Source organism: Poecilia latipinna, unplaced genomic scaffold (assembly GCF_001443285.1).
Source record: "Poecilia latipinna isolate Pla-1442-1.1 unplaced genomic scaffold, P_latipinna-1.0 Scaffold1414, whole genome shotgun sequence".
NCBI classification, from domain to species: Eukaryota; Metazoa; Chordata; class Actinopteri; order Cyprinodontiformes; family Poeciliidae; genus Poecilia; species Poecilia latipinna.
In genome coordinates, this window is record NW_015114030.1 from 144,428 (window position 1) to 155,155 (window position 10,728).

General features: G+C 40.2%; 2 protein-coding genes across 2 annotated transcripts in view; both read right to left on the bottom strand.

Annotated features, from left to right (window-relative positions):
* The window catches only part of LOC106962451 (rab11 family-interacting protein 1), a 17,691-nt gene extending 10,695 nt beyond the window's left edge, over positions 1 to 6,996 (bottom strand). The window contains exons 1-3 of the mRNA XM_015056880.1: positions 6,616 to 6,996; positions 584 to 999; positions 29 to 512 (exon numbers count right to left, since the gene is read on the bottom strand). Coding sequence (XP_014912366.1) covers positions 29 to 512; positions 584 to 999; positions 6,616 to 6,977 — 1,262 coding nt within the window. The 5' untranslated portion in view covers positions 6,978 to 6,996. The remainder of the gene's footprint in view (positions 1 to 28; positions 513 to 583; positions 1,000 to 6,615) is intronic.
* Positions 6,997 to 7,877: 881 nt separating this feature from the next.
* LOC106962452 (glycerol-3-phosphate acyltransferase 4-like) overlaps positions 7,878 to 10,728 on the bottom strand; it is a 10,681-nt gene continuing 7,830 nt past the window's right edge. The window contains exons 10-13 of the mRNA XM_015056883.1: positions 10,273 to 10,358; positions 10,059 to 10,187; positions 9,223 to 9,302; positions 7,878 to 8,957 (exon numbers count right to left, since the gene is read on the bottom strand). Of these exons, the coding sequence (XP_014912369.1) occupies positions 8,843 to 8,957; positions 9,223 to 9,302; positions 10,059 to 10,187; positions 10,273 to 10,358 (410 nt within the window). The 3' untranslated portion in view covers positions 7,878 to 8,842. The remainder of the gene's footprint in view (positions 8,958 to 9,222; positions 9,303 to 10,058; positions 10,188 to 10,272; positions 10,359 to 10,728) is intronic.

The following is a 10,728-nucleotide window of genomic DNA, read 5'->3' on the forward strand; positions in this document are numbered from 1 at the left end:
TTCCTCTAGTCTCCTTTTTTCTTCTGACAGTTTTTGTCGCTCTTCCTCCTCTTTCCTGACCTTTTCCTCTTCTTGTCTCAACTTTTCTTCAGCCAACCTCTCCAGCTCCTTTTGTTGTTTCCTGATGGCCTCCTCTTCCTCTTCTCTCATATCCTTTTCCAACTTGGTCTTTTCTTCTTCCTCTTTTCTTAAATCCTTAATATTTTCATCTTCCTCCTCCTTCTGTTCCTCCTCTTCTTCTTCCATCCAGGGTGAATACTCCCTCACTGCTTTAAGCGAATCCACAGATGGAGACGGGTTTTCCAGGACATCCTCCATTGATCCACGTCCTGAACTTGACAGGCTGAAGCTGGATCCGGAGCGAGACGTCCGAGGCGGCGGCTGCTCGCAGTAAACATGGCTGCCGTTGATGCACAAATTGCTCTGCTCCTGTTTTTGTTGGCCAGAGGACGAGTCTTTGCTGTCAGAGCTGCTGGAGTGCTTATGTATCTTGAACATGAACTTCTTTTTGCCTGAAAACACACAAGGAAAATTAACATGCATGCAGAAAGTTAATGGAGGCATTATATGAAAAAGTGCTGACCCTCGGAGGAGTCCACGTTCAGCCCAGACGACTGGCTCCCGCTCAGCGAGGAGTTCTTCGCAGGCAGGACGGACATGGACTGAGACAAGTTCTTCTGCAGGTTGGATTTCGGCGAAAACAAAGACATCCTTTTGCTTTGCTTCGATTTTCCTCTCTCTCTGCCTCCATTAGCGTCCTCTTCTTCGCTGTCCGTCAGAACCTGAGTGGGCGAAGGCACCACACCTGATGAGGAGTCCAGCTCCTTTTTCTTTCCACGGACTTTATCCTTAAGCTTTCCCAGTCGGGAGCGGGACTTCCCTGCAGCGGAGAGGTCGAACATGCTGGCGGTCATGTTGTTTCTCATGAACTGGACGTCCAGAAGGACCTCTCCACGGTCTTTGTCCGGCTTACCGGTTTTGTCCAGCAACTTAAACCACCTGGAAATGAAATACACAAAATTAGGAATCCATCTTTAAGTTGTTGTTGTATGCACAGATTATTCTGAAGAAATAAATAAAGAGATAAAAGATGACTATTCAAATTCCTGACTACAGCTGCAAAAGTATTGAAACCAACTCAACTTTTTCATGTTTTAACCACAAACCTCAGGGGGTTTAATGGGATTTTATGTGGCAGACCAGCACAAACCAGTGTGTACTTGCAAAGTGAAAGACAAATAATTTGTGGTTTCAAACTTTCGTTTGTTTTGTTGTTTTTTAAACACAAATGAAGATTTGGAAATTGAGGTGCTGACTTCAATCAGTAAAACCAAGGAGAATTATTAAATAGAGGGGAATAAATTTAACATTTTGAAACTTTTTCTTCTTAATAATAAAAAGGGTTTGCAGCTTTAAGCTTAAATCACTTCCTGTTTGAGACGCAAACATCCCTTCATGCTCCAGACATTTAAATCCACTGAAAATTAACAAGCTCCTGAATTAGTCCTGTTCTCAAACCGACCAGATTAGACTTTGCTTCCCTCATAATTTACAAGCAACAAATGCCCAGTTAATCCCATTTTTACCTTTTGAACAATTGGTGTAAAACAAAAAGCAGTAAACGACATTACAAAGAAATTCTAAAACGGATTTTTGTCAATTGAAAAGTTCCCCAGCTTCATGAAACAATTGATGTTTGGTGGTCGGCAGCACAATTTTTACAAAGAAAACCAGAAGAGCCCAGTCAGCATTAAATAAATGCCTATCGGGCAAAAAGCTGAGGTCAGCTCACCACTGAGAAAACGGCTTCGGCTGAAATCTGGACTCCAAAGGAAATGAGGAAATCAGGAAGGGGCATTGTGAGTGTAAGCAGAAATATGCTGAGCTGTAGCTTCAGGCTTTTCTTTGTTTTAAGAACACGACTGTCTGGGCATGTTTTCATACTTTTGAGTTTATATGTGACACAGTATTTACTCCCTGAATTTACAGGCTTCCCAGGAGGCAGCAGACATAAAAAAACCTCAGAGGATTGCTCTCCTCTCATTGTCCTGCACAAGTTATGTTGCTTAGATTCACTGCTCTCCTCCTTCCTCAGGAATGCTTCAGATGTGTGGCACAAACAAAATTAAGGAGGGAAGCCGCCTTTTCCTGGAATTTGATACACGGTTCAGTCACTGCTGTCACAGCCGTCCCCTCCACCCCGGCTCCTGCTCACCGATGGGAAAACCGGAAATTATCTGCAAATTTCAGGCCTTGAGATTGTAAATAATCTGTGCATCCAGCTTGATTTATTCAAAGAACATCCTTCAGATATGAATTGCTAAATAGATACTGGATTTATAATGTTGAGGTGAGAGGGAAGATGATAAATAGAAAACATTCAGCTTTTTTTTATTTCCTTGCTTAAACAAGTCTTCATTTTATTAATCCTGGCATCTTTTGGACACTTTCACTGGCAGATTAGATCAGATTTTCTTAGACTAGCTGTTTAGTTTGCACAGAATGAAACTGTTCTGAGCTAAAAGAATTTAAAAATATACATATGTAGGCAAATCCTTTATATTCTGCTGCAGTAATAAATGAAGAAAAAAAATGAATCCAAGCGCATGTGCAAGTTTTTAACAAGATTTAAAGCAAAAAAGAAATAAATAAATAAAAATCTACCCAAGCCTAAGAGATTTGAGCTCTCATTGTATTTGTTAAAATTTGCAACTTGTTCTGCTTAATAAGCTCAGCCTTCAGGAGTGGATTTATTAAGCAGCTCTGGGCTCCACCAAGCAGCAGCACAGCCAGGAAAAGGCTTGAATAATCAACGCCTAGACCGCAGAAGAAGACCTTCGAAGAGAATCAGCGCACGCTCCGCGACATCTCCAACCTTGGTGGCATCTCCATGTTCAACACTCGGCTGAATGTGAATTCGGCAAACAAATTTCCAAACGGGGTCTCGTGAAATTTTACACAAGGTCTGCAAACATGGTGCAGATTTATATTTTGGACTGAATTTTTAAATAAGTAAACATTTCCTCTAATAACTTTCCATCTTTGCTAAGCCTTTATTATCCTTGATTCATCAACTGAATACAGTCATATTCAATAAATCAGAATATGAAGTCCACCGAGGCTTGACTGATTAAAAAGTACCTTTAGAAGATAATTTTTAAGCAGGCAATAAATATACTTTTTATTAAGGTCACATTTGTGTATTAAAATGGTTTTTATTGGTCCGATATTATAATTTTTAATGTGTTTTTTATTAACTGTAAGCAGAAAATCACAATTAACAGAAATAAAGGTTTGAAGACAACAGCTACATTTAGTCACACCTTCATTCCTTTGCTTATTTCTGCCACTTACACCAATGATATTATTTTCAGAGAAGAATCTGGACACATCGGTGAATTGAGAAGTAAAATTTTTGACAGCCATTTTCCCCTTAAACCAGGGAGACGTACCTGTGGCATATTCTGCTCTAAACAACCTTCAGTCATGGAAAAATATTCAAGATATTCCATCGAGATCATCCCTGACTTCAAGGACGGGAGAGTAACTCTTAATCATAGTAATCAATATTTACTTCAGGATTTTTGGATGTTTTTAAATCAAGCCTAAAAATGTATTGTGGGCATTTTACCGTTTGTTTAGTATTGTACAACAATAGAGCATCACGGGTCACAAAGCCAGACACAGACTACAAATCAGCCAAAAAGAGAAGAAGCAAGTTCCTCAAGTGAAATCAGAGGGGAAGTTGCAAAAGCATTTGGGTGGAGCCCAACACACTCTGCATGAGGTGGAATTAAACTGGCGTTTGCTCTACAGATGGTTTTAAAGCTCTCTGAGCTGGTGCAAAGTTTGCTACTTTACTGGACAGATGGTACCAGAGGAGGATAACAGATGACTTAACATTTTTTTTTTTTCCTTTGTCTTGCAGATATCCATCATACTTTCTCTGGACACATCCTTCCTGGGCCGCTGATAACACAACGGCCCTGAGTGACTCAAGAATTTCTTATCACAGAGCACAGCTGGGAGCGGGAGAACAGCTGAATAAGTAACAATGTAGCAGTGAGAAAGTCCAAGGACTAAAACTGTCCGAGTCATGTTCCTGGATCAGAAAGGCCAAAAAGGAAGATGAGAAGAGTTTTAATGGTGCATTTAGAATTGTTCTTTCAAACGGGGCTTATAAAACAACTTTATTTAAAATAAAGAAATAAGTTGTGAACAAGTACAGCAAGTTTTACTGCCGTTATTCAGATTCACAGAGGGTCTAAATTATCCTGAAGGAACCGTCAGCAAGATTACGGCCTAAATCTGGCTGGAGGATTGACCACAAGCTGACTGGTTTCCTGGCAGAGTCTTGGCTTTCAAACAGTCCATAAATGTTCAATGTGGCTGATGTTCAGGATATCCCAAAAGCTCCACGTTAGCCTGATTTATCCATTAGAAAACCAGGCCTAAAGTGCCGTGCTGTTTGCTGCTGAGTTGAAATGAAAATTTTGAGCTAATACTTTATTTCACCAAGGCTTTGCAATGCACCAATACCACAGATAATGAGATAAACACTCGAAGTAATGATGACGACTCCTTTGACAACATATGATCTGTAGTCTGGCTGTACAGGCACAGCCATCGTCTAGCTGGAAGACCAATTTGTGCCCAAGCCTCTAGTTCCTGGCTTCAATTTTTAGTTTAAGCATACCACAGGATACAACTCCAAAACTGTTTTAATGTACCTGCTGCTCACAGTCGCTGTACTTTAATCAATGACTGCAGATTGTTCTAATACCTAAAAAAAGCTGAAATTTGATGATGTGCCACTTTCACCAAGACAGACAGTCTCACATTTTACAGAAGCCACAGATGGAGAATGATGAAACAGGATAAAAATTAGGTTGATTCGACCTGCTTCATGTTTTATTTTATGACTTCCTGGTGCTCTTATAAAAAAAAAAAAACAGGAATGGAGGGACAAGTTGTACGAAGCGTTGACAATTCTTTCCCTGCCATCCTGACCTAATCTTTACCAAACTTTAAAACTTTATTCTAAATTAATAATCATAGTTCATGAGCCGTGCTGTGGTGAAACAAGGCCTTCCTATTTCACATTTAAACCTCAGCGGTTCAGCTGTGAAAAACTGGCCTTGCTTGACTTTCACTGTTGCCGTCAATGTTTGTTTTCTCATTGATAAAATGGTCAGGAATGCGAGGCCAAAGCTGGAGGGAGTCACTGAGCTCACAGAAAGATCAACACAGATGAGCCGTGTCTGAATTCACTGCAAAAGAAACGCGCAGAGATCCTCGAGTGTTAAAGACGACCGCTGAGTTTCATATGGCTAGTTACAAATGGAGAGAACAAAGCAGATGATTTTTTTTTTACATATCTTAGTGTGCTAATAAATCCACGGCACCTGAGATTAAACTTTTAAAACAACTAGCAAGGTCTTGTCGGCTATTATCATCTAGTTTAGAGGGGAAAAACATGATTCTTTAAAATCAGGTTGGTTTTACTGAACTGGGTTATGTTGCCGTTTGCGTTTCCATAGCAAGGCTGAAAAAGCACACGGTGGACGCGGAGAAACCTCCAATCTAATGGGAAGCAGAATAGAAAAAAAGAGAACTATTGTTCATAGGAGCGTTTGTGACCTCTGCTCACTGATTTGAGGCTTTGCTATAAAGCTAACGGTGTGTGAAAAATCGTGAAGGTCGTAGAGACTGTTTGGTCGACTTAATCCATCATGAAGGGGCCTGTTGTAGAGGCAAAAACTTGATCATTTTAATAATTAGATAAGAGGTAGAAATCAATTTGTGCCCAATAAAAAGGTTCCTTCTTTATTTAATTCAATTAACATTTGGTGTATAGAAAAATGTTCAAGTTCAATAAAATATCTGAACTCTGGATATTCTTCTCCTACAAAGTTTATATTGTCTTTCCTTCTGTATAGAGGGAAATGAATAAGCTCAGTCAATGAAAATTAATCTCCGAACCAACTGCATTCATTTGCTTGAGTAAGTAATGCTGCTTGGCATCCGCCAAGGCTGCAACCAGGGAAACAAATCCTCTAAGCTGCAACGTTGCAAGTGGGCAACAATCGGAAACCAAACCCACGTAAATGGGCCTGTGCAGTGATGCATGGCCGAGTGTGTGCGATCTCAAAGGGCTGGAAGGTGCAGAGATCACGGATTCGTCAGAAGTAAACACACAGGACAACTTTTTCCACAAATGCTGCTGCTGCTGGTTTGGTCGTCTGCAATTTAAAAATCGAGACTTTACAAAGGGATTATGGGAGTTTGGAGCTCTGAGACCACAAAGGTTCAGCATGACTGACAGCAGAACCAAAGAAAAAACACACACACACACATTAAGTTATGTCTCTGTGGCGCAGGTGGAAGGCAATTACTTTTACCTGCTAATATTTAGTAATAAGGAAATGCAAACTCACTAAAACTTTCTGCTCAATGTTTATTCAGGAAAACCAGAAGGCCAGTAGTTAAATCTGTTTGCATAACAACTTTAAACTATTGAGTTGTACTTTGCACTTTTATATTTCTTTTTAATCCGGCGTTAGCATTTCTAATTTAAATTCAGTGTGATTTTTTTTCTTTCCACAGTGAACTTACTCTGTCTTGTTGCGGGTTTTGTCCTCACTGAGCTGCAGCAGGTTGATGACAGCCTGGCCCAGCAGCTTGTCAGGTCCCACCAGAGCGCGGTGCAGGACCTGGACGTGCAGCGTGCTGCGGTCCTTCCCTCCACCTCCTCCTCCTGCCTGAAGCAGCAGCGGCGGCAGGTCAAAGGAGGCTTCCTCTTTCCACACCGGAGCCACGCTTTTCTCCGCCACCGACGTCTGGTACTTGTCCTTGCCCACTTGCATAACCGCATACGCGTCATTGGTGCCGCTTTTCCCCTTTATCCTGAGGCCTCTGGCTTGGAGCACCGTTACCTGGACGCTTGTGGGACTCCACTGCTGATCCGCTAAAGACATGCTGACAACACCTGCTGCTGGCGCCGTTACAGAGAGAAACACCAAAACAAAACGCAGCGGGGCCAACACGCCACCTGGCTCGCCGCGAAACTGAGGAGGAGGACGGAAAAGTTAGTTGAAGAGCCCAGCGGGACTTCAGGAACCAGCTGATTGGGCGTGGTCACATCAAGAGGGGGGGCCTCGGTTTGGAGAAGCCACGCCCACCTCAAACTGACAGGTGGCTGGATCAATGAGCCTCACTATGAATGAGCCACACCTGTCAGTGCGGTCAGAATCAATACATTAGAGGTTCCGTTCCTTTGAGGCTCGTTTATCAGATTAGAAGTACCTGCTTAAACAATCTTTAAGCAGGTTTAGTTAAACCCACATTTGAACCAAGATAATATAATGGTGTGGACTTTTTCAAGCTCTATGGTAAAAAAAACAACAACAAAAAACATTTTGTTGCTCTGCTCCATCAACGCTGAGCACACTGCAGCAGGATATGAAACTTTCCACTTTGATTATTTTGGGACTATTCAAAATTAAGATAAAACGAGAAATCTTCTTATGAAACTTGCTCTTGTTTGTGGCTCACATTTTAATTGTTTTAATCAAAACTCTTGGATCTTGGATCTCAGTGAGACAAGCTGTATAAATAAAGGGGTGGCAGGGGGGGAAATGATACTGTAATTTTAAATGCCGTGTTTCCATTAGCTGTAAGAGAAAAATCCACATTATTAACAAAATGAAGTGGTATGGATTTGAAGGAAGTGTCTCATTTAGTAAAAGTTATTGAAATTTATTAAATAATAACAATTCAATGATGATTTTGATTATTCAGTTGACATATATGCACTTAATATATAATAAAAGTCAAAACTGTAAGAATATGCTACCTACTTGATACCATCTCTGAATGTTCAACCTGTCAAACAATGACATGTAGATGCACATTCTTTTTTCTTTTTTTTTTCTTAGCATTTTTACATATATTCTGTGTTTTTGCCTCTTGCCCAATAAGGCGAGTGCAGAACCCTGAGTCCTAATGAGCAGCGAGGTTTCACCTGTGTCTCCATGTTTTTCATTTTGGACCTCCACGCTCGTTACAGAACTGATTTTCTGCTTCTTCTTTTGCATCCACCACGCCTCCTGATCCTCAAAATGTCATACCTAGAAAATGTGTTAAATTCAGATGAAGATTTGCTGTTTTTGTACAAACAGTGACTCCTGCTGTCAGAGGAGGCAAATAAGATAAAAACACGTTTATTGAAATTTGATAATTCAGTTCAGTTTTTATATATGTAGTGGTCACAGCTCAAGGCACTTTACAAAAAAAAATATTAAAAAATTAGTCTAATCATACAGACAAATTTAAAGTCAAGTACATAATTTCCTTACAATACAATGAGACTCGGTTAAAATAAACCAGAAATGTCCAGTGAAATAATAAGCCAACAGCTGTCAAACTAACAATGTGTTTCACCTTCGTTAAAGATTAAAGCTGCAGACAAACATAGAGCCTTGAGCCAATTAGTAAACTGACTTACAAATGCTGGCAGCTCTGTAGTCTCAGTTATGTAACGTCTGCAGTCACTGCATCTGTAAGGTTCTGCTAAATTAGGATTTTACTGGATCACAGAACGTGATTTCATAATAAATCAACAGAGAGATTTGGGAACCAAATAGACTTACTCTGTAATAGTTTGAACTTTAAAGTTAACAACTCTTCCAATTTTCTGACCTGGAACCAATTTTATGTGAAAAACCTAAAGACACAATCTTCATTGTTTGTTAAAGAGTCTTACCACCATGTGTTGTATTACTAAACAAAAGACAATAGCCTGTAATTATGCTGGTTTTCTTCTTTGTCTCCTGTCTGGACATCAGCTTTCCGGATGGTTTTGGTATTCATGGTCACCCAGAAGTATTTTGCTGTAAAGCTGCTGCTGTTCTTCTTTAAAAGTATCCTTCACTTTGGTTCGTTTCAGTCCGGCATCCCTGGGTGAGCATATATGAATAGAAAATGCACTTTCACTCAGAAAATCAATGTTAACGCTAATGTTTCCCACTGACCCTGAAGGGAGCAATTAGAGTTTGAGCCTCTGATTTAGCTCCGGGGTTTAATACTGTCAAAGATGAAATCCCCAGTAATGTGTTTCATGAACCAAGGCCGGTGTTCTGGACTATTATTACTGTCCCCATAAAAATGTGAAATGAAAATGATAAATAAACTAAATGACATTTAAATAAAACAATGACTCACCATATGAGGTCCACCAGCCCTCCCTGGGCAGCTATGGCAGCTTTTACTCGATTGGCGAACTGCATGGCATCCTCTCCTTCCTACAAATTAATTTTTAAAAGAAATGAAAATAAAAAAGACATCCTCTTTTCTTAATGTAACTTTACATACTTTGAATAATGTATACAGTCATATTAAAGGTGATGTTTTCCTGTCTTTATGTGCTGAGAGTTGAAAAGATATTGGGTTTTTAGTTTATACAAGTCATTTTAAGCTCGCCATTAAAATAACTGTTTGAGGTACAGTATTTTCAGCACTATAAGGCGCACCGGATTATAAGGCGCACCTTCAATGAATGGCCTATTTTTAAACTTTTTTCATATATAAGGTGGACCACATTATAAGGCGCATAGAATAGGTTACAGCAGAGGCTGGAGTTACGTTATGCATCCACTAGATGGAGCTGCACTAAAGGGAATGTCAACAAAACAGTCCGACTTCGGTTGGCGAGGAGAGCCTTCCACGACTGGGCCGGGGTGTGGCCGGACGATGGTCACCCTTCTCCGTTCGCGCACAGCATGTTGGTGGAGACAACCTGATTATAGATGTCGGTAGGTAGATAAATCAGTCAAACTTTATTAATAGATTACAAACCAGCTTCTGACAACTACCCCAGCATGCACCGCGCTTCTTCTTCTACGGGCGAAAATGAAGTCGGCAGCTGCTTACCATAGTTGCTAGACCTGTTATGCCTCAATATTGGTCCATATACAAGGCGCACTGCCGGCTTTTGAGGAAATTGAAGGTTTTTAGGTGCGCCTTGTAGTGCGAAAAATACAGTATTTTAAATACCCCACCTTCCTGTTCATCGGTGGCAAGTACCAAACGCTGCAGACGATGGCCCAGCTGCTCATCATCCTCAGAAGATATCCCATCAAACCAAATTTACTGCTGTTCCAAAAAGCATCTGCAAAGCGAGGATCATACTGAAAAAAATAAAAAATAAATCTGGTCTCAGTGACTGCTATGAACAACATGAGCGCAGCAGAGAGCGCAAACACCCAGCGCTACCTTAATGGCGGCAGGATAGACGGTGCAGCCGATTTCAAAGCTCCCCTTCCTAAACATCATCACTGATGTGTTGTTGACACAAGTACCTGCAAATGAAATAATGTGAGGATTTTAAAACAAGTGTTTGCAAATTTAGCAAAATATATTTGTTTTTGTTCTCATCCCTGTTTTTTGCTTTAAGACACTTTTTGCAGCTTGACTGAAGGAACTTTTTAAATTACTCTGAAACATTTCCGTATGCGCTCTACTACTTTATCATAGGTACATCCCGACAGTACAGTTAGATCTTGTTTTTGCTTTCAGATGACAGATTTGGCATCTGGTGAGACTAATTTCTGCTATTGTAGATAATCTGTTTAAAACGTGTTTTTGTTGTTTGTTTTTTTTTTTTTTTTTTTTTTTTTTTTTTTTTTTTTTTTTTTTTGGGATTTTTTTCCTTTTTTTTCTTTCCCCCCC